Here is a 23,262-nt window from a genome sequence, read left to right as displayed (position 1 = left end):
TTGGAGACCCAGATGGGCATAATTTGCAGAAAAAATTGTTAAGAGCTGACTGCCAAATTATGTTCCCACTCACTACCATAAAAATGTGAAGATAGCCAGCCCTTGGATCATTATTCCAAGGAGCATGTATAACATTTAATAGAGTTAAACCTTGTGTCTTTGCTCTTTGGATTTCTCTGTTCCTGAATTGCTGCTCTGAAGCTTTTTTACACTGGATTTCCGCAAGGATGTGGAAGGAATGAAGATTGGGTCATTTCTGAATTGCTGTCTGGCTCTGTGAAAAGTGTCTTCTGGCTCTGTGAAAAGTGGCTTCATGCAGCCATACAGATACTTTATTTGCTTTATTAAAATCAAGCCAGAACTATTTTGGGGTGGAGGGTTGTGATTTTTGTGATTTTGGATTAAATATTTTGATGTGCCATTCACGGGTGTTTCAGAGGCATTACTTCTTTTTTTTTTTTTTTTTTTTTAAAGATTTTTTATTTATTTATTTCTTCCCCCCAAAGCCCCAGTAGATAGTTGTGTGTCATAGCTGCACATCCTTCTAGTTGCTGTATGTGGGACACGGCCTCAGCATGGCCAGAGAAGCAGCGCGTCGGTGCGAGCCCGGGATCCGAACCCGGGTCGCCAGCAGTGGAGCGCGCTCACTTAACCACCAAGCCACGGGGCCGGCCCCTCAGAGGCATTACTTCTTACGTGATTAATTTTAGTTTTTTCCGACTGTTCTGTTCTCAAGTCAGCATAAATATGTGCTCCATGAGGTCCGTGAACCAACTGGACAAAAATAGGTTGCTTTTAGGTTGTTCTTCAATTACCCGTATGTGACCTTGCTTATCCTCTGCTGCCAGCCCAAGGAGGTGTGATCAACACCTCAGATGGCCTTTGGTTGCAAGGACTCAGAAATATGCATTGTGAATCATTGACATAAACTTGTTTTGCAGCAAGTATGTAACTGTGTCCACTCTGGTTTTGTTTTTCAGAGTGGAGTATATTCTATGTGACAGTGCTGGCTCTCACTCTCGTCGTGCTCACAGGGGGCTTAACTTGGCTTTGCATCTGCTGCTGCAAGAGGTACCTGGTGGGCTTGTTTATTTACTTACTTGACATCAAGACACATCATTAAATGGGATGTGACAGCTTTAGTGGCTTTTGCTTGGGTTTGTTAAACTGCTGAACTGTTTGACAATCACTTTTTTTATGAAGACAAACTAGTTTATTTTATTTTATTTCTTTTGTGGGGAAGATTGGCCCTGAGCTAACATCTGTGCCAATCTTGCTCTACTTTATATATGGGATGCCACCCCAGCGTGGCTTGATAAGCGGTGTGCAGATCCACACCCGGGAGCCGAACCTGCGAAGCCCAGGCTGCCAAAGCAGAGTGCACAAACGCAACCACTACGCCACCGGGCCAGCCCCATACTAGTCTTGAAAAGGACTTTATACTAACACTGCTGTATGATACACAGGAAAGTTAAGAGAGTAAATCCTGAGTTCTCATCACAAGGAGAACATTTTTTTCCTTTTTTCTTTTCTTTTTATTGTATCTATATGAGAAGATGATGTTAGCTGAACCTATTGTGGTAATCATTTCACAATATATGTAAATCAAACTATCATGCTGTATGCCTTAAACTTATACAGTGGTGAATGCCAATTATTTCTCAATAAAACTGGGGAAAAAAGTACTTTATAATGCATTCTTCCCCACAAGGTATATGTGCCTAGAGAATGGAATAATACTGGGGGCAGCTTTTTCTCATTGCAGCTCTCATATTTTCTAGAAGGTTCAATGATTCGGTATCAAATCTAATGTTATTTTCTATCAGTCTCACATTATGTTCACTAGAACACTAAGTGGCCTGACTGATCTGCCCGCAGTGAGAAAGGAGTCCTAGAAGTGTGCTGATACCAATTGTAGATTTTGATTATTTTATCTGTGTGAGGCAATAATCGAATCTACCTGGTTCTATTTAATAAATGTAAAACTTTAAGCGAGGCGATACCATCACCAAAGAGAAGTTTGCTTTAGGTTTTTCCTTCTTCCTTTTTCCATGGAGCTGACCTCTGAGGAGACCCAGAGCTGCCTCATTGTTGGAATCTTCCAGAACTCTGTGCCCAACTCTCTGTGTGGAGATTCGTAGGGATAGTGATTAGTCCTTCAAAGTCCTTAGAAGACAGCATTGGGTCCACTTATGAAACACTATAAAATTCTCTCCAAAGAAGACAGGATAAAAAAAATAATGGTAAACCATAGTTAATCCTTAGTTTTCATAGACCACTTATAAATTATTTTAGTTCTGTGATTACATTCCCAAAGGTAGGTGATGGAGAGCACAGGCACAGACCTCACAGGACTAAATTCCATTAAGTTTTCCTAGAACCGTCTGGGATGCTGGTCACGCTGTTGTGCTTGGCTTTAAAAATTCTGCAGCTTTGTTACATGTGTATCAAGGAGATGATAATGCTTGACTGTGAATATTTATTAAGTTGGCCATTGTGATTAATGGCTCTAAGTTCTTTATATGTAATATCTAGTCCTCCCATCAACCATATGAGAAAGGGACTATTCCTACTCCCATTTTACAGGTGGGAACATGGAGTCATGGAAATATCAAAAAATTATCTCCAAGTCACCCAGCTAGTAAGTGCTACACCCAGAGTTAGAGGCCCGTGCTCTGACCCACCACGCTATCAGAAAACTGCCTTTGTGCTATGAAACTACTGTTCGTTCTCTACACACCTTACCATGGTTTTGATGTGTATTTTCAAATAATCCTCTGAAGCATAGGATGAAGCACATAGGATGAAACAACCAGCCCAGTTGTTTTATGTGCTGTGAAAAAATAAGAGACTGAGTTGTTGCTAAGTAATTTTGGGAATTTATTACAATTTCTGTTTTTTGTTTTTTTTTTTCTGACTGCTAGTGGATGTCATCTTTTCATTCCTGCATCTTTGGATATTCCAGGGTAGTATAGGTTCAGGGGAAAACTTGCTCAGCCAGGTGTCTCTGAGGAAAGACTTACTCAAGCAGAAAAGCTCGCTGGGCCGACACACAGGGATTGAGGGTTGCTGTAGAGGTCCCTGGTGCCCCAGCCCGAGGCTGAGCTGAGAGCCTGCAGTTAGTGGGCCATGGTGGTGTGGCCGTTCCTACTCCTGAAAGTGTTTCCTCAAGATGCATGATGTATATCAGTCCCACTGAGCTCAGACCTGGCCGTGTATGCATATCATTAGTAAAAGATGCCTATCAATAGAATGTACTAACATTCTGAACGCAAAATGTTTCCTTTGGTGTCCTCCACGTTTTAAATCCTGGATCCCAGTTACCTTTCTGAGAATCTGAGTTGAGCTTTTCATTGTTCCTTTCAGACGAAAAAGGACTAAAATAAGGAAAAAAACAAAGTACACCATCCTGGATAATATGGATGACCAGGAAAGAATGGAGCTGAGGCCCAAATATGGTAAGACGATAGCCCAGATGATTTCCTGATATCTTGAAATGACTTAATCCAGGCATTTCCCTGAGAGTTTCCAGGGTGAAGGGAGAGCAGCAGGCTGTAGTCAGGACTTTAACTGGGGAGGAAGAATGAGACTGGGCTTCTGTGAAGAAAACAACCTATGTCAATTCCAAGGATATGCTCACCGGGAGAGAGTAGATGTATTATAAATTTAATGTCATTTTGGCAAAGAGCTTTGAGATGTTAATGGGTGAGGGATATGAAATGCCTATTATCAACTGAGCACCGACCAATGACTGCGAGACAAAGACTGCGTTTCAAACGGGTGTCCCAGGGCCTGGCTTTTCTCTATGCATGGCTGGAGGGTGCGGGGTCTGTGATGCTGTTTCACCCCAGCTCATCTGAATGCTGTTCCCTTTAGGTCTGCTACACAGAAACGCAGCAAAAGAACATTTAGACTTCAAAATCAACATTTTCCAGCACCTGCATTAGCCAATTAGCTGTCTATATAGATGCACACAAAGGGCTTTTTACAGAAAATTGACATTCTTCACAAAGTGAATGGGTCTCTATGCTTAGAACCACCTTGTCCACCTCAGTTAACTTTTTGATTCTCGTTTATTAACTGTTGGAGACTGATTAAACCCTCTCTGGCCCTCTGAGGCTGCTTCGCACTGATTCTATGGATTTGTTATAATTCTGGATTTATAACTAAATTAATTCTTACAGAGGGCCATAATCACTTTCTCAACGTTGTGAGATGCACACCAGTGTCCACAGTAAATGCTGAGGGCCTACCCTATGCCCTGACTCGGGGTTAAGCCCTGGAGGCGGAGAGGAGAATGGAGCACATGCCTGCCTTCATGGGAGCTCACAGCCCAGGGGAGGGTAATTATACCAGAGCCCCAGGAGTCCTACAGAAGCAGGGATGATATCCTGTGGGCACACAGGCTGGATGACTGATCGTGTATGGAGAGTGTAGTTAGGGACTTTGGCAGAAAAAGCTTCATAGGAAATACAAAAATTTGCGTACATTTATTGAGGGCTCACCATTTACCTTACATAATTTAATATCAGAGGTTTTATAAAGTGACTTTATACCTAAGAGCTCAAAGTGCTTTAGGTTGCGTTATCCAAACTATCTTCCTCCTAAAATACACTCATCCTTCTGATGTTCCTGTTTCTATCCACAGAGCCCCATTCTTATTATTACCAGGTTCTAAACCTCGGTCATTAGTACTTGGTCAGGGTGTGTTGTTCTAGCTTCAACCATCCCATCTTGCCTAGTCTTGCCCTCGTTCCTCACCATTCGCATCATCACCACCCTAGCTTAGATCCTTGTAATCTCACTTCTGGACTATTAATACTAACTATAATAGTCGACAGGTATTTAATGTTTAATATGTACTAGGTACTCTTCTAAGCACTTTACCCATTTAATTCCAATCCTATGAACAGCTCTCTGAGATATGTGCTATGATTATCCCCATTTTACTGTCCGTCTTCCTTCTCCTGCACACTATGTAGTAATTTCCTAAAACCACATTATAATCACGTTACTCCTTTGCTTATAGAATAAAATCCACACTTCACGGCTTACCTTGTACTCATGTGCTTTTCTGTGAGGTCCCAGCCTCTCTTTCATTATTTCCTCCAGGAATCATTGGCTCTAGACTGTTTTCTTCAAATATTTCTGGATGCCTCTGTATACTCTATGCCCTTCCCTTATTCTCCTGTCCATATCTACTATCTTCAAATCCTGTCCTATGTGAACCATCACTGAAGCAACCCCCGCTGATAAGTGTGTGCTTATCTCTTCTTGATTCATATAAGATTTATTTTTAAAAATGTCTTGCCTGTTATGAAGCATCTTCTCATGAGTCTTTGTCTTAAATGCTTAGACATTATAAATTCGTTGAGAGCAGAGATCATATCTTATACCTGTTCTGTCTCTTATTTTGACCCCTGCAATCACATATTCTACCAAAAATATTTAATTGAACCAAACAGTAAAATTATAACAGCTTTCATTTACTGAGTGCTTAGTGTGTGCTAAATGCTGGCCAAGAGCTCTCTACGCACTACCTCACTTATTCCTTATGTGGGGGAGGAAGAAATTTTCCTCTACCCTCTAGTTTCTTCTGGCTGGTCTAAGAATTAAATTGACATGAGACAGATTAATGGGAGAAAATCAAATTTAATTTCATACATATGGGAACCCCACATACACGAGAGGTTGAGAGACAGAAAGGTAAAGTGAGGTCTATATGCCATCTTGAGCTAAGGAATGGGATAGGGGCCTGAGGCTTCAGAGGGAAGGAGGGTAATTCACAGGATGATAAGAAGAGCAGATGTTCTGTAACAGTTAGAGGTTTGCCCTGCCATACAGATAGGTCATAAAAAGTTATTTCTGGTAATAACTCTTATTATGGGCAAGGCCTCCAATTTAAATTCAAGGGAAAGGTAAAAATTTCTCTTGAGCCCGTAGGGTCTCCGTTAGCTCAAAATATTTCACATGCCAGAGTGGCACATCTAGAGGATGCCTGTTCTGAATCCCTCCACTCACCATAAACCCATGGAGTAGATGCTTCATCTCCCAACTTAATAGAAGCCTGAAAGCCCAGAGAGGTTACACATCTGTATCATGCCCGGGGTCACACAGCTGGTATGTGTCAAAGCTTGGGCTCAAGCTCCAGTGTGATTCCAAAGCCCTGTTATTACTCACTAGGAAACCCAAACCTCCTGCTGTGTTGTGAGCAATTGCTTTGAAGGTGCAGAGAGCACAACTCCGTGCTCTTCAACCAGGATGATAGCTGGGAGTGAAAAACGCCCTTTGTGTCTGTCCGCTTCTCCCTAGGCATTAAGCACCGAAGCACAGAGCACAACTCCAGCCTGATGGTCTCCGAGTCTGAGTTTGACAGTGATCAGGACACAATCTTCAGCCGAGAAAGGATGGAGAGAGGGAATCCAAAGGTTTCCATGAATGGCTCCCTCAGAAACGGAGCTTCCTTCAGCTGTTGCTCAAAGGACAGATAATGGAGCAGCTGTGAAACAGAAGGACCGCCACAGGAATCCTTCAATCCAGGACCAGTCGATAGGAGTTAAAACACAAAGCTAACTCTTGTTAGAACAGCGCATTAACGTCCTCTCACGCTGGGCTCGGTGTGCGTCCCCATATTTTAAAAAGACCTGTTTTGGGATTTTTGAGACACAAAACAAAACAAAAACCTTGCTCTTTTACCTGGGACACTTGTTAATAGGAATAAAGGCTGAGTAAGACGCTAAGGTATATACTTAGAAGAGTTTTGTGTTTCTGTAGCTGGCACAGTAGTATACTGCCTATGTTAAAGTAAAGATTCATACCTGTTTCTATCCGCAGACCCTTAGTTACACATGAATTTAAGTAGGGCTGATTTCTCCTAGGAGCTGTGATTGCCTTTAAGGACGACTTTCTGAACATGGTTTCCTTGGTAGGACCCATAAAGTCAGATGGCTGTGTGTACTAAAGAGTTCATCAGAGGTGCGGGTTGTCTTCCGTGCAGCAGCGTTTCTGTGCTGAACGTGACCCCTGCACAGAGCAAAGCCCTCCTGTTTTCGCTCCTTTGCTGTGGCCAACCGCCGTTTCTGTGCTCTTTCTAGAAAGCAGTTCTCGGCAAGTTCAAGAGCTCAATAAGAATTGTATTCTGAGAACTGGAGGCAATCGAAAGGGAGGTGAGGTTCAATGACCTGTAGGTTGAAAGTTGAACTGGCATTTTAACATCCTTTGCCTTTTCTTTCTCCTAGAAGAACAAACTACACTGAGGCCTCCCTTAGCCCCAGTTTACATGAAACACAATAAAAGTGATTATCCATTCATTAAACGTTTACTGAGTATGTACCATATTGCCATAGGTAGGGATAAGGACTCAGCAACTCTGTATATATTCCCACCTCGGAGATACAATGTCTTCATTAGGATGGTACGCTCCTGATCCTCGGCCCCTACAGGTACTTTCCATAATAACAACTTGACATAGACATTCACTTCATATGTTTAAAATATTTATTAAACAGTTTTTCTACTAAATAAGTCATTTTAAATGTATGAAAAACACCCATCCCCAACCACAAAGCAGCACCCCAGAGCAATGAACTGGAGTTAACTGTAGCCTGACAAGTTGGTTGGCTGATCATAGTTCCCCCTCCACCCCTGGTCCTGAGGCTGGTGGCCTGGGTGGTGCCCTTGGCATTCTTTGTGAGAAGACTGGGACGAGAGGCGGGGCCCATCACGGATAGAGCCAGTGTTGTGGCGTCCGGCATGACCGCACCTAAACAATATTCTCTTGCACAAGTTTCTGGAACATGAGGGAAAAACTAAGATTCCTTTGCTATGGTGAAGTGAAGAAGCAAAGCGACTAAACCATCAGGTTTAAATCACCAGGGCTGGAGCCAAGAAGAAAATAGTTCCTGTGGGCCCTTGAAAAAAATAAGCTTTCAGGTGCTTTTGTTCTCTCCAGTAATATTCATGCTCATGAGACCATCTTGTTTTCAATTGTTGTACTTTATGGGGAATGGCAGAACTAAAAAGTATAGGAGTGTAATATATTTTTAAAATAATTTTCTTTGCTTATGCTGATACTTTCTGTATTGCTAGCCAGTTTAACACTACCTATGGTGTTAGGAGGAAAATGTGATGCTTTTTACAATATTTATCTTCATAAACTTAAAATATGTCCTACCTAGTGACCAGGGTTATGTTATTTTTGTGCAAAACGAAATTTCTGGCATAGAGGATGGCAGCCCAAATATGAGGTCAGTAGAGTACAATGAAGAAGGGAGCCATCATTTGTTAAGGGCTTTATGTACATAATACACGCATCTTACATACTCAATTGATCCTTACAATCATCCTTGAAAAGGAGATGTTATTGTTCTCTTGTTGCAGATAATGATCTAAAGGCCCAGAGAGGTTAAGTAACTTGCCCAAGGTCACAGCCAAAAAGTGGTGGATCTGGGAATTGAATGCAAATTTTTAAGCTGCCAAGTTCATGCTTTCCACCCACCTCCCTCCACTACACAAAGAACTCCGGCCTCAACTGTTGGAGGGCAAATTCTGGTGGACCTTTTGGACCATCTGCTCCTAGGACTAAGAGGAATTGCTTTTGATGTGTGAAGAGAACAAAAGACAAAGGGAGAGAAGCTTCTTTGTCTCTTCTGTGGGATCAGCCCTGGGCCACCCCTCCTGGTTTGCAAAGTGCTGCTTCTGCCACTCCTTTCTGCCCCTGGCCTTCCCAGACTGGCCTGTCTAACCCTTCCACACAAAAGGATCTTGATGCTACGGTGAATCAAAAATAAACACAATAGTGATCAGAAAGTGGGTCCTCTCTCGTTATCCCACTTACTTATCAGAGGAGCAGAGCACGAGACAGAATGACAGACAGCATTCTTTGTCTGGTGTGCTCATTATTAAGAGCCTTTGGAAGGTAAATCTCATCAAGAGCTTTCGATAGACAGAAAAGCAGGGCCCTAGAATGTGGGAGAGGGCATTTGTAGGGCTTACAGGCTAACAAGACTCTTAGTTGCTGGTTAAAAATCAATGAAGGAGGATTCAAACTCACATTAAGAGCCCAAGCATGTTTATGACTAAAGAATATGCTGGAGGTAAGAAAACATCCACGCAGCACGTCAATGATGCCTCCTTTTTGGGCAGGGAGGAGGGGGCAGCACCATTCTTTTTGTGTGTGACCAAGCTATCATGGACTTTGACTTAAAGCTTGGCTTTATTTTTTTAAATGTATTATTTTTCCCCATGTATCATTTCTAATATGACACTATTAAACATATGTGCTAATCTAAATAAAGGTGTCTGTATTTTCTGTAACTCCTAGTTGTTAGAGGGGAAATACTTTTTCTTTATGCTTCTGTTGGGGAAGAGGGAGAATCCTCTTCCGCCTTTTCCCTTAAGGTTCTTCTGGCTGGCCAATAATTAAAAGATAGGTTAGCAGGAGAAAATAGTACCAAGTTTAATAACATCTATACATGGGACAAACCAGGGAAACTGAGTTTCTCAACACAATAGCAGCAATTTTCATCTTAAATACCATCTTCGGCTAAAGAGAAAGGAGGATGTTGGGGGTGGGGAGGGAGACAGAAGGGAGACAGAAATCACAGTAATCAATGGTATGCAAATTTAAGTCCTCTCCTTCCGTACTGATAAGTTTCTAGAGATGAAGTCATCCCTCCTCTTCCTAGTACAGAGACGGAAATACCTTTACAAATAGAGATTTCCCTTATAAATGTAAATGTTTGTCTGGCAACTCTTTGCAGGGCCACCTAGAGAGTGTGGCCAGAGACAGACAGAATGTTTGATAAGGGGGTTTGTGGTGCCTTTACTATTGTAACATCTATTTTACATTATATTACAGCCATCATATGATAGTAACTCCTTCCTGGAACAGGTCTTCTATGTTAAATTCTTTAGGCAGTTTGGGGGAGGCCAAATGTCCGTCAGAGAAAATAATCAAGGTAAAGAGATAGATATATTTCAGGGTGGTCAATTTTGATCTCCCACACTTCCGTGTAGTGGGATTTCCCTTGAGTAGGAGTCAGCAAACTGGCCCATGACCTGTTTTTGGGTGGCCCATGAGCTAAAAATAATTTTCACATTTTCAAATGGTTGAAAAAAATCTTAAGACTATTTTGTGACACGTGGAACTTACAGGAAAGTAAGTGCGTGTTGTCTATGGTTGCTTTGTGCTACAATCAACAGAGACTGTGTCCTAAGCCCAAAATGTCTACAATCTGGCCCTTTATAGAAAAAATTTGCTGAAGCCTTGAGTAACACCCCTGGCTCCCTTCTTCCCGTGGGATGCCAGGGGTTTGGGAGGAACTGAGTATGCTCAGCTCTGCCTGCCTTCTCTCTGCAGAGACGGTAGGTACATACTAGGGCGCTCTGATATTAATGGGCAGTCTGCCCCCTGCTGGAGAAGGCCCACAGTTGGGGGAAATGCAAATTAGACTGAAAGGCGTGCGTGCTTAAGTCACATCCCCTAATCTAATGCCTATCAATAATCAGGGTGACATTTTGTATTCCATCTGTGTGACTCCTACATCACTTTCTCAGCTTTGAACTTGGGAAGAGTAAGGTGTTAGCTATTGAGTCCCTAAAACCTCACAGCCATGCCTGGCTGTTATAAGTGCTGCCACCCTGTTATGCAGCTAGTAGGGGTTGATTGGAGAGAAAGAGCTACCGGATTGGGTTAAAAGTCTTGGAATTGAAGCTTTGTTGACTTAAAAAAAAAATAGTGTATTGAGGTATAACTGACTTATAATGAACTGCATACTTAGAGTACAATTTGATTAAGTTTTGAAGTATGTACAACTGTGAAACTATGACCACAATCAAGATAAAATTTCCTTGGGATCCTTTGTCATCTCTCCCTCCCCAGACAATCACTGATCTGCTGTCACTATAGGTTAGCTTGAATTTTCTAGAGTTTCATATAAATGGAATCATACAATATATCCATTTTTGGAGACTTTTTTCTCCCTTGAACAAGTTCCCTCCTTCCCAAGTCATTTAACCTAATCCGTTAGCAACTTTGATGAGGTAAATACTTGTTGAGGTAAAGATGCTGGTAATGGGAGTAGGACTATTGTAGTTAGCAAAACTAATTAAATGGCTCCTAGATCATTCTCAGTCCTGTAAGAGCTCTGTATTCATTTAGTGAGAGACCAAAACTGTGTTTTTTTTTTTTTGAGGAAGATTGGCCCAGAGCTAACATCTGCCAGTCCTCCTCTTTTTTTTTGCTGAGGAAGACTGGCCCTGGGCTAACATCCATGCCCATCTTCCTCCACTTTATATGGGAGGCTGGCACAGCATGGCTTGCCAAGTGGTGCGTCAGTGCGCGCCCGGGATCTGAACCAGCGAACCCCGGGCCGCTGCAGCGGAGCGCGCGCACTTAACCGCTTGTGCCACCGGGCCGGCCCCCAAAACTGTGTTTTCTAAAGTAAATGAACCAAAGCTTTATAATCTCAACAGTGATGGCTTTCCATTACTTTTAAAAAAAGTTTTGATGTCTGAGTTAGCCTAAGACTTAGCATAAAACTTATTTGGAAGTTTCCCCAAAGCTGAAGTATTATCCTGTTGATCTTGGGGGAAAAGTGAGATGTTTCCCAGCACTTACCCTCAAGAGAGACCTGCAGTCCAAAAACTTCACTGAAAAGCAAACTAGCCATTCCAGAACGGGCATAACACATTCCAGAAGTGTTCTGCTTCTTGCTCTGGGTGCTGATTCTGGGGTATGTTCAGTTTGTGGAAATTCAGTGAGCTGTTCACTTATGCACTCACGTACCCTTTTTTGCATGTATGTTACACTTAAATGAAAAGTTAAAAAAAACCTTGCCAAGTGACTTTACTTTCAAAGCCAACTAACTATAATGGGATTTCCTTGGTGGTGATAAAACAGCTCTGTATCTTGATTGTGCTGGTGACTACACAAATCTACCTACTGATGTAATAAAACTGGGTACAACCACACACACACACACACACACAAATGAGTGCACGTAAAAACGGCTGAAATCGGCATAAAGTCTGTATTAACAGTATGTATTTCCTGGTTTTGATGTTTTGTTAGATATGTAAGATGTTAACCACTGGGGGAAGCTAGGTGAAGGGTACACAAGAATCTACTACTTTTGCAACTTCCTGTGAGTTTATGATTATTTCAAAATAAAAAGTTAAAAGATTTGTGGTATACTCCTTTCTTAGGCAGCCACATCTGCAAACCAGGTAAATTCTCAGTTTAGTTCAGCAAACGTTTAATGAGCATGACCATGGGAGAGGCTCTCCTGTAGATGCGAGGTACAAAATTTCACATGCAGGCTCCTGGCCCAAGGCACCCACTGCCCAGCAGCTCTCAGGGGAGGGAGCACCATTTACACATGTAGGAGAGGAAAAGTAATTTTCCCTCTGCCCGCCTGCGTTCTTGGCTGAGACCCCTGTAATAAAAGACAGATTAATAAGAGAAAAACAAATAGAAGTTTATGAACATGTATACCTCATGTATACATGGAAGATATGCAGGGAAAAATGAGTAACTCAAAGAGGTGGTTTAAAACTCCAGCTTATATAGCATCTTCAACAAAGAACAATAAATTTGTGGAGAAATGACAGGACAAAGGAAAGCAGTTGTAGGCTTCCAGGGGTGGAGATAAAGCCTAGTTAGTAAAATGTGTTATATAGATTCTTCTGGTGCCCTTTCCAGCCTGACACGGTCTAGAGTTGTCTCTGTGATTAAACTTTGTCCCTCCTGGGGAGTGGGGGGACACTTTTGTAAATTTATGTCCTGCTTTTAGGCAAATAGGGGGAGGGCAGAGAGCTTTTCTTGTCTCTGCCTCTTCTCGATTGCCTTCGGCTCACAATAATCCTTATGCCAAAGAGGCGTATTGGGGGTGGCATATTCTGCTACCCTTCACACATACCTGAATAGGTCTAATAATATCCAATACAAACTCAAATGATGAACTGGCAAGAAAAAAGCCACAATCAGAAACCTTAACACAGAAACAAGAAATTCTGTTAATTCAACATTTATTAATCACACACACACAACTCTGTTGACAAGACACCAATACACGTACACAATGATTAAAAACTGTTAAATGAGTAATGGGCACATGTTTGAAAAGCAAAAATGTTTACACGCTTCCCACTACAATTATTTTCAAGTTTTATCTCACAAAATATAGCACAAAAAAAATCACAGCATAAATATTATTCAAGTAAGATGCCATCTAAAATAGCTGTACCTGACTAATTAAAACCCTGGTCTCCAGCCTTCAGAGAAGGCAGTCACGTGGCACAATTTAAAGTTACTAACGTAAGTTAAGAATAAAATAGATTTATTTGCATTGTGCTTCTGATCATCATTTTCATTGAGTCTTTCCATAAGAATAAAGGTAGAAGAAACAGCAGTTGACTTAAAACCATATTTAAAAGCCACTCAAAGGGATAAAGATAACAGACGAGCTCTTTATTTATTTTTTTTTGAGGAGATCAGCCCTGTGCTAACATCTGCCAACCCTCCTCTTTTTTTGCTGAGGAAGACTGGTCCTGGGCTAACATCCGTGCCCATCTTCCTCCACTTTATATGGGACACCACCACAGCATGGCTTGCCAAGCAGTGTGTGGGTGCACGCCCGGGATCCGAACCGGCGAACCCCAGGCCGCCACAGCAGAGTGCGTGCACTTAACCGCTTGTGCCACCGGGCCGGCCCCAGATGAGCTCTTTAAATAAGAATCACTGCCTAGCTGGGGAAGTAAATTGAGAAAGTGCTTTTTCAAGGCCAATAGATACATTATCTGGGTAATTTCACTTGAGTTATGTGATAATTGCTAGGAAATTCTCGGTGAGAACTCATTGGAACAATGCCCAGAAAAGTACTTTTTACACAGCAGGTGTTCAATAAAAAGAAATAATGCCTGACAAACTCAGAAAGGTCAGTCTCTTCCTGTTGGTGTAGATCAGGGGTTGGCAAATGTTTTCTGTAAAGAGCCAAAGAGTAAATATTTTAGGCTTCGTGGGCCATCCTGTCTCTATAGCAAATACTCAACTCTGCCAAGAAAGTAGCCACAGATCATACAGTAAACGAATGGGTGTGGCTGTGTTCTGATAAAATTTTATTTATGGACACTGAAATCTGAATTTCATATAATTTTCACGTGTCATGAAATATTATTCTTTTGATTTTTTTCCAACCACTTGGACATATAAAAACCATTCTTAGTTCCGGCTTGTACAAAGACAGGTGGCAGGCCAGATTTGGCCTGTAAGTCGTAGTTTGCCAGCTCCCAGTCTAATGGTCCTTTTCATGTTGTAAAATATATTTAAAAAAAAAAAATCCCCTCCATCACATATGGTTACCTTATTCAAAAACAGCCAAAAAAATGCTCATTGAACAACACTTCTCTTTCTTCCCCCAACCCAGAACAATTTTACTAAACAGTAAGCTATTTCCTTTTCAAATTATTTTAATTACAAAATTAATCAAAGCTATTGCACAGTCTCTGGCCTTCAATTTATCTACCCAGTGAGCCAAATATACAAGAAAACTGAAAATCTGCCACCCGACCAAGGAATCCACTGGCTTACAAAGTTACAAACTTATTTGAATGTATTCCTCCAAATACCTCCAAACATCAGTACTCCAGACTTCTAAAATATGTTAGAGCATTTTTATTGTTAATAGAAAACAGATGGACACACTGAAATTTTAAGTAATTAGAATGTTATAAAACAACCTAAAAACTAAAACAAAAAGTAGAAATTAACTGTCAACATGCTATGTATGTGATTCTTGGCAGGGCCTGGGCAATGTATGTCACTCGGAGGTGGATTTGGGCCTCGGAGATCCGGCTGGTATAATCCAGGTCAGGCAGCTCCAGGACTGGCTGTTGTTCCTGTGCACAGCGATATTCCAGAGCTTGAGTTCCTCATCCACAGCTGCCCCACGGCTCAGGGAGGAGTGCTAAGTACTGCGTGGGGTTCAGGAGCAATTGCCTCTAGCACTACTTTCTCTCACGTTTTCCTTCCACTACCCAGAATAATCACAGAATGTCACAGATTCCGCACATGAGAAAGTAGGAAAGGAAGGAGCTTCGTCTCTGCCTATTCAGCCTGGAACAGCCTTTATTCCTCTTCCTCAGTATATCAGGACAGATGGGCGACATATGAGAAAAGCCCAGAATTGTCTTAATCAGAGTTTTTCTTTGGAGTGACAGGAAACACCGGTCATAGGGTTTTTCTTTTTGTTTTTTAAAACGATGAACTGTAAAAACTCGTACTGGATAAGAGATGCCTGAAATTCAAGGCTTCATGCCTCTCCCACAAGGTGAATTGGCCACGATGGAAATCCTTTTTCCTTTTGAGATTACGGTGGGGAAAGCGCTTTTGCTCTTTTGGGGGTGAAGCAGCAGCCCCTCATGAGGACAGAAAGAGTAGGCCGCAGGGGACAACCACTTACTCAGGCTCAGGTGGGTGGGCGGGTGGCCTTTCTTTTGGCAAAGCCACTGCTGGATGCCCAAGCAGGGCTGGGTGGTGCTGCTCATAACAATAATGGCTCCTGTACTTACACTGAATTTTCATTTTTTTGCAAATACTGGTACTTTTTCTTAGGCTCACAGTATCCCATCGAGCTATATAAGGTATCCAGACTCTCCACTCGACATGAGGGAGGGCAGCTGCTGAACGGCATGTCCACAGAACAAAGCTACCACTCAGTGAAGGAGCCATCCTGTGTGGGCTGCCATTCTACCAGGCTGCCTCTGCTGCTCTTTGCTTTACACTTGGGCTTGTTTCCTAAAGGAAACAAGATGAAATGGAAAACAGGACAGAAATGAAAATATAATCTTTAAGCAGTAAATTTAGGACAATGAAGACTTCAGGTTAAAAAATCGTCCAGAGCCAGTCCTGATGGCGTAGTGGTTCAAGTTCAGCGCTCTCACCACTTCAGTGGCCTGGGTTCATTTCCCCATCATGGAACCACACCACTCATCTATCAGTAGCCATGCTGTGGTGGCGGCTCACATAGAAGAACTAGAAGGACTTACAACTAGAATATACAACTATGCACTGGGGCTTTGGGGAGGGGAAAAAAAAAAAACGAACACAGGAAGATAGATTGGTAATAGATGTTAGCTCTGGGTGAATCTTTCCCAGCAAAAAAAATAAATTAATTAAAAATAAATTAAAAATCATCCAGAAAAAGGGAGAAGTGCCCCTTCACTCCTCACAGAAGCACAGACAATTCTGTGCTATTTCAGAAGTCTTAAAAATGATTAATTCAACCTCTGCAGCAACACCTCTGAATACACAGCATCTTTAGTGCTGAGCTGGCAGATTGCCAGGGATCCTGTGCCCCTCACCAGCCCGTCAGTCATACTCAGGGGTCTCCCCTGCAGCCCTCTGGGTCTAAGCTCCAGAGCCACGTGGGAGATGGTCGTGTCAGTGCCCATGGGCACTGATCAAGCCCTTGTGATGAGGCTGCAGGGGCCAGCCTGCCTCACGCTGCATCTTGCTCTGAGGCAGATGGGGTTATGGTGGTGTCCCAGGGCTTCATTCTATAAATCTAATGCTGGTTTTCAGGAATTCTGCAGCCACAGGCACGTGGCATCTATTGGTCCCTAGTGAGGTAAGGGGAGGGGCATCTGCTTAAGATTACGAGGACCGGATGAGCTTTAAAAAATTCGTAATTCAGGTGACCTACAAGTTTACTTAAAATAATGGATGGCATGTCCTCATATATGTAGATAAGCTTTCTTTTTTTATTTTTTAAAGAACCGAAGAATCCTACAAGCCTCCCAAACACACATACTTGAGTTCCAGATACTCATCAATGCCATACTTGGACCCCTCTCGCCCAAGGCCAGACTGTTTCACCCCACCAAACGGGCACTCCACAGTGGAGATCAAGCCTTCGTTAACGCCAACCATGCCAACTTCCAGCTGTTCTGCCACCCTCCAGATCTGGGCCGGGTCTTGAGAGTAAAAATAACCTGTCATAGAGATAAAGGACATAGATGGCTCGTAGAATAGTCATTAAAGAAATCAGGTCTGGGGCCGGCCCCGTGGCTTAGCGGTTAGGTGTGCGCGCTCCGCTACTGGCGGCCCGGGTTCAGATCCCGGGCGTGCACCGACACACTGCTTCTCTGGCCATGCTGAGGCCGAGTCCCACATACAGCAACTAGGAGGATGTGCAGCTATGACCTACAACTGTCTACTGGGGCTTTGGGGGAACAATAAATAAACAAAATAAAAAAAAAAAAATTAAAAAAAAAAAAAAAAAAGAAATCAGGTCTGAAGCTGAGGATGCCATTAATGACTGTCTGTCTAGTCACTCGGGCCTGGAATGTTCCCTGCTCCTGTGCATATAGAGCCCCGAGTTGGTCCTGTCTGTTTCTTTATCTCAAACCTTTGGAAAGCATCCCTCTGCTTCTGTTCCACTCTTCCTAGTGCTCTCACCATCTCCCATCAGGACTGTACCAACAACCTCCCCAGCTCCTGCTGTCTACTGTTCCACCCATCCTGCACACCTCTTGTGATATTTTTGCCCAAACCTTCCGGGGACTCCTTGTTATCTACAAAATAAGGTTAAATTCCTAGTGGGTATTCAAACCCTTCCTAATGTGGTTTCAATCAACATCTGCAGCTTTACCTTCCATTACTCCAATCACCAACCATCCTCTCCAAATTCTCCTCGCCCTTTCTTACTTCACTTCTAAACTCTCTGGATCCCTGCCCAGAATCACTCTCCTCCAATCTCTGCACAGTCAGAGTCCTGCCCATCACTTATGACCTAGTTCAGGGTGGGGCTTCCTCCACCATCATCCCATTGAGAAGGGAAGAAAGGAACACTGACTCAGCACTGCAGAGGCACCTGTGCACACACCTTACCCCGGCTTTATGAGAACTCTTGGAGTAGATAGCGTGGGGAGAGATTCCCAGCAGCTTATCCTTCCTCTGGTTATAAACAGTTCTCTTACACCCAGAGGGGAAGCTTCTACAGAGTTACAGCTCTATCTTTATGTCTCTGTAGCTTTCTCAGTACTTCATTCACTGTGGATGCTAAATAAATTTTGTTGAGTGCATTTACGCACGTATAATTTTGTCAGGGTAATAGGGTACATACTGTGGCCACCTTGACCATCTCCGAACTAAAAGAAGGGCGGCCACTCAGTGAGGCTGCATCCGCATGCACTGTCTTTGCTCCTTTCACCATCCCTGATGCTCTCTGCTGGTGCCCTCAGTCTAGCACTCCCTCTTCTCTTCAGGCTTCCAGGAGCCAAGCAAAATGGGAGAAAAGCCCTTGGAATTTCCAGGCATCAAGCCTCTGAGAACATGGGAATTATGGGGTATCTGTGATTCTAGAACAATCTGCACTGCGTCTTCTCCCACTGCTCACCCAGCAGTAACCAAGGAGCTCACAAAGTGCATCATGGGGCACAAGGGAAAGGAACGTGAACTTGCACAAATCTGCCCTTGTCCCTGGGAAAGCGACAAAACATCTGCTCCAATGAAGTTTCCTTCTCAAAACCCAGGGCGATGTTTAAAAGGCAGACCCCAGCACCAGCTCCAGAAATGATCATGATGGCCACTGAGGGGGACCACCGCCTGCCTACCTGCTAGCCCAACGTCAGCTGCGTTAGCGATCGCCACCGCCTCCTCCTCTGTATCGAACCTGCCAAAGTCAAGATGGGTCGTCAGCAAAATCTGTAAGGGAGAATAAATAAACCCAGCTGTCTTTTCTCCCAATTTGTTTCCAAATAACAGCAAGGGGCAAATGGGAGTTTTGCAAAGAGATTGCAGGGCAGAGTACAGAGGAAAACAGCACCACGTGCTGCGATGACTCAGCGTTCAAGACTGGCCTTCTCTCTTCTAAGGGAACAGGAGACTGGGAGGCTGACGTGCAGGGAACTGCAGCATACCCAGAATGTCAAACAAAATGCCTTGAAAAGGATTACTGCTCTTGCTCCCTACTGAGAATATACAACAATTATAACACCTGCATAGTTTAGAAGCAACCATAATGTAGTAGAATGAAGACCGTCCAGAGGAAATTGGGGCCAAGGTTCTAATGTCGGCTTTACCACTTACAGTGATGGTGCTGGGAGTCTGTTCCTTTCTGGAATCAAAGAGTGCTAGCACCAAAGCCCTGTGCAGTCTCTTCTAGCTTTATCATTTTATTTCTGGAACAAGATTTGAGTGGCATTTTTCTGTTGCCCCAGAGTTGTAACCGGGACAAAAGGTTCTAAGCACCCCAATTCCTAAATTCAGAGATCTGCCAGCAGTGGGGACCAGCATCTCTCTGGAGGCACCAGGCAGAGCTGGCTGGGCTGCTCTGGGCCCCAGTCAATACAATCGGAAGACTGGGAGAGAAGAAGGCAGCTTTGGGGGAGGGAAGGTCAAGGATGGTGACCCCAAGAGAATCGGTTGTTCTGAGGATGACCAGTTGTGTCTCCTAGGGCTTCTCTCTCCACTTGAACATACAAAGCAAGCCATGCTATCCACAGGAGAACAGAAAAACAGGGCATCCCCAATGTCCCTACTCTCCAGTTAGCCCTAAAAATATAGCAATCACATCATCAGTTGTGACATCATTAAGGATTTTCACCTTTCCGTTGTATCTGCTAACATCGGAGCTGTGCTCCCACCACTCTGTGCCCCAGAAGGAGAGAGTGGTGACACTGGAGTCCACTGGGTCCCCTCCCTGACTTACATTTTATTTACACCACCACCACCACCACCACCATAATATTATGAGACAATGTGCTAAGCACTTTATGTACATTCTATCATATAACCTGATAACTACCCTGTGAGGCAGGAACTAGTTCTTATCCTGTTTCCCATATGAGGACCCTGAGGCTCAGAGAAGTTAACACGTGCAAGGGTACAAGGTATGAAGTAGCAAAGCCTGAATTTACACCCCATTCAACTCCCAAGCCTGCCTTCTAACCACTACATCCTTGACGTTTCCTGTGAAAACATCAAGTTCACAGTCTAGGTAAAAAAGTTTTATTAAAACAAAGAAGATGAAAGTCCTTCAAGTGGTTCATTTCCCCAGTGGTGGACTAACATGTAAACTTCCTTAGCAAGATGGTAACAAAGCCGGCAAAGTATGTAAGAAAGATTTCTGTCCTGCACAAGATGGTACAGGCAGCACAGAGAGCTGCCGGCTCTCTCTGGCAATCCGATGCTGGAGATGCCAGAGGAGAGACAGAGAATCACGGCTCAAAAAACCTCAATCAACAACTAACGCCAAAAGGGCAAGACACTTCCGGAAGCCAAGAAGTGGTTGGATCCTGGGGGGGAATGACAGTCTCAAGGGGGGGAGCTGGGGGCCACCCATGGAGGGGGTGGAAGGGCCAGAGCTCTACGGAGCCTGCGGAGGTGGGGCTGTACCTCCCCCATCACACCGGGGCATTTCAGGTGCTGCTGCCCACAGACCTGGATCCCTGGACCAATGCTATGTTGCTATGGGCAGAAAAGCAGCAGGGCCAACTCAGGGCAGCGGGGGCCCAGGCAGTGCTCAAGCCCAGCTGGCTAAGCGAGCGATCCAAAACAAGTGTAGGAGCACCAGGAACCAGACGCGTCTTCTCCCCACCCATTACTATACGTAAAACAGCCCTGGGGGCAAAGGATGCCTAGGGCAGGGGAGTGGTGTTGAGACCAGATTTTAATACTAGAAGCTCCCTCCCTGAGGCTCAACCCTCCGCCCTCCAAATGTATCAGAGGGAGCACAAACTACCATCTAAGCCTTTTACTACAATCCTAAGGCAGACATTACTAGCCAAGGCTGCCAGCAGTTCAAGGGGCTAAAGATGAGTTCACAGGGAAAATGACAAGACATCTGAGGGCTCCAAGACTAAGAAAGATAAACAGAACAACCTGTACCAGAGGAGGCAAAAATAGTGGAACAGAATAAAAACGTAAGAAAAGGAAAAGCATCCACGCAAAATAAGGGGGAATAATAAAGCAGGAAGAATCAGTTATAGGCAAGAACCAACTGGAGAGATCAAGGATGAAAAAAATAATTGTTGCGATAAAGAACCTGGTGGATGGGTTGGATAGCAGAATGGATGTATTTGAAGAATGAATTACTGAGCTGGCAGATGGAGGGGAAGGAGTTTCTTAGAGGGCATCAGGAATGGATGAAGAGATGGAAGGAACAAACAAGAGTTAAGAGAAGTGGAAGATGGCAGTGGAAATATCACTACAATAGACTTCTTAAAAGGGTAGAAAAGGATCAGTGGAGGGAAGAGAAATATTTGGAGAAATAATGACCAAGAATTTCCCAGGACTAAACAAAACCCTTTAGATATTAAAGGAAGACATTAGGACCTCAGAATAAAAAACTCACAAGTGCCACAGCAGTAACATGTAAGAATGTCCAAGACCATGAGTGATTTCAAAAGTCTCCAAAGAGAAAAAGCAGATCCCTTTCAAAGGAACAAGAACCAGAGAGCAGTTTCTCAGTAACAACTCTGGAAATAAGCAGACAGCGGAGTGATATCTTCAAAGTGTGGAACCTAGAATTTCATCCAGGGAAATTATTATTTACTTGTGAACGTGAGATAAAAGATCACACGAGAACATAGAAAGCTCAGTCCCACAGACTCCCTTGAGAGAACTCTTTGAGGATGTACTCCCTGAAGAAGAAAAATGAGTTCAGCAGAAAGCAAGAAGAAAGCCAAGAATCTGGTAAATGTTGTGGTCTACCTAGGCAATGATAAAAACAAATTTTCTTAAATCATAAATCGAACTTGGCTCTTCCATTGACACAACACAGCTCTCTGCCTCTCCAGCCCGCCTCCTCCCCACCCAGGCCAGAAAACAGCACATGAACTGGATTTCTCTATAGGTTTCCTTTTTCTTTTCTATTCTTTCTCCTCTCTTCCTACCAGCTGCATGATCTTACTTGATAACTGGTGCCAGAGGCCCAAACGTCTCTTCATGAGAGCAGAGCATGTCCCGGGTGACGTTGCTGAGCAGGGTGGGCTCGAAGAAATTTTTTCCCAGTTGATGTCGCTTCCCACCTGTCACAATGGTGGCCCCTTTGGAGACTGCATCACTCACGTGTTTTTCTACCTGTGTGAAGAGAACGAGAAGAGCCCTTGGGAAAGTTGGTTGAGGGTACTTTGGAAATGACACAATCTCGCTGAATGTTTAAACTGCAGAAAACTATAACTTTAAAAAAGAAAATAGGTTAAAAACAATGTATCCTAGTTCCTTTTAGGTAGAAAGAACCAAATATGCAGAGATACAGAGGCACTAAGGAGGCACGTGGTGTGTGCAATGCTGCCTTCTCCCTGCTCTTTGCTTTTCAGTTGTCTGATCTCACTATTGGCTGGATGGTCTAATACGTATATACTGGTGTCTTTCTAGGCCTGATGCTCAGCTGTTTCCCTGGGATTTGCTCTCACTGCACTCCTGGGTTACTTCCAGGTTCTTCAATCCCACATTGTCCTCTTTCCTGGAATTTGCTTTCATTTTGTTCTAATACATTCTCCTCAAGCAGTTGTTTCGAAAAAGGTTCCCTGAGAGTGGTTTACTCTCTGAATTTTCTGACACTTCGTGTCTGATGTTTTACTTTGTCCTCTATGTGATTGACAATTTGGTTGGCAATGGAATTTTGATCCAAAATAATTTTCCTTCACAACCTTGAGTGCACTTCTCCACTGCTAGTGTTGTTGATGAAAAGTGTGATTCAAAAATGGTTCTCACTCCTTTGTGGGTAGCTTTTTCCTCTTCTGGAAGCTTCTAGGATCTTCTTTAATGTTCCTGACATTCTAAAATTTTAGCAAAATATATCTGGGTTTCTCTTTTCATTCACTCTACTTGACAATTAGAGAAATCTTTCAATCTGAAGGATTATTTTCCTCCAGCTCTAAGACGTTTTTATTATTTATTTGATAATGCCATTTCCCTCCAGCTTCTCAATTTTTCTTTCTAGAACTATTACTAAAATGGATAGCCCCCTCACCTTAGATTCTGATTTCTTTTGCATTTCTGTCATATTTTTCATCTTTGTCTTTTACTTTCCATTCTAAGAGCTCTCCTTGATTCTGTCTCCCATCTTCACCTACTGATTTTTAAAAAAACTTTGACCATCATGTGTTTCATTTCTAAAAACTCTTTCTTGTTCTCATTGCTTCATGTTCACAGACACTGCTTCTATTTCATAGATGTACTATCTTCTCAAAACTCTAGGAGGATACTATTAGATTCTTAGAAAATTCCTTTCTGTTCCCAGATTCACCTGCCTC

The 23,262-nt window shown here is 43.2% G+C and overlaps 2 protein-coding genes across 8 annotated transcripts in view; one reads left to right on the top strand and one right to left on the bottom strand.

Moving 5' to 3' along the window:
- Positions 1–9,313, top strand: part of KIAA0319 (KIAA0319 ortholog) — a 104,484-nt gene extending 95,171 nt beyond the window's left edge. For 4 of the 7 annotated variants that reach the window (XM_087438090.1, XM_087438093.1, XM_087438089.1 and 1 more), the window contains 3 exons: positions 981–1,071; positions 3,367–3,458; positions 6,313–9,312. In XM_087438090.1, the coding sequence (XP_087294216.1) occupies positions 981–1,071; positions 3,367–3,458; positions 6,313–6,491 (362 nt within the window). In that variant the 3' untranslated portion in view covers positions 6,492–9,312. Of the gene's footprint in view, positions 1–980; positions 1,072–3,366; positions 3,459–6,312 lie in introns of those variants that run through there. The other 3 variants (XM_087438095.1, XM_087438094.1, XR_015553997.1) reach the window with 2 other exon arrangements.
- Positions 9,314–13,012: 3,699 nt separating this feature from the next.
- The window catches only part of ALDH5A1 (aldehyde dehydrogenase 5 family member A1), a 32,798-nt gene continuing 22,548 nt past the window's right edge, over positions 13,013–23,262 (bottom strand). The window contains exons 8-10 of the mRNA XM_004432074.3: positions 21,915–22,084; positions 18,616–18,674; positions 13,013–16,992 (exon numbers count right to left, since the gene is read on the bottom strand). Coding sequence (XP_004432131.1) covers positions 16,787–16,992; positions 18,616–18,674; positions 21,915–22,084 — 435 coding nt within the window. The 3' untranslated portion in view covers positions 13,013–16,786. The remainder of the gene's footprint in view (positions 16,993–18,615; positions 18,675–21,914; positions 22,085–23,262) is intronic.

This window comes from Ceratotherium simum, chromosome 13 (assembly GCF_057802395.1).
Source record: "Ceratotherium simum simum isolate JZ-2026a chromosome 13, ASM5780239v1, whole genome shotgun sequence".
In the NCBI taxonomy this organism is placed as follows: domain Eukaryota; kingdom Metazoa; phylum Chordata; class Mammalia; order Perissodactyla; family Rhinocerotidae; genus Ceratotherium; species Ceratotherium simum.
This window is presented reverse-complemented; position numbering and strand designations above follow the sequence as displayed.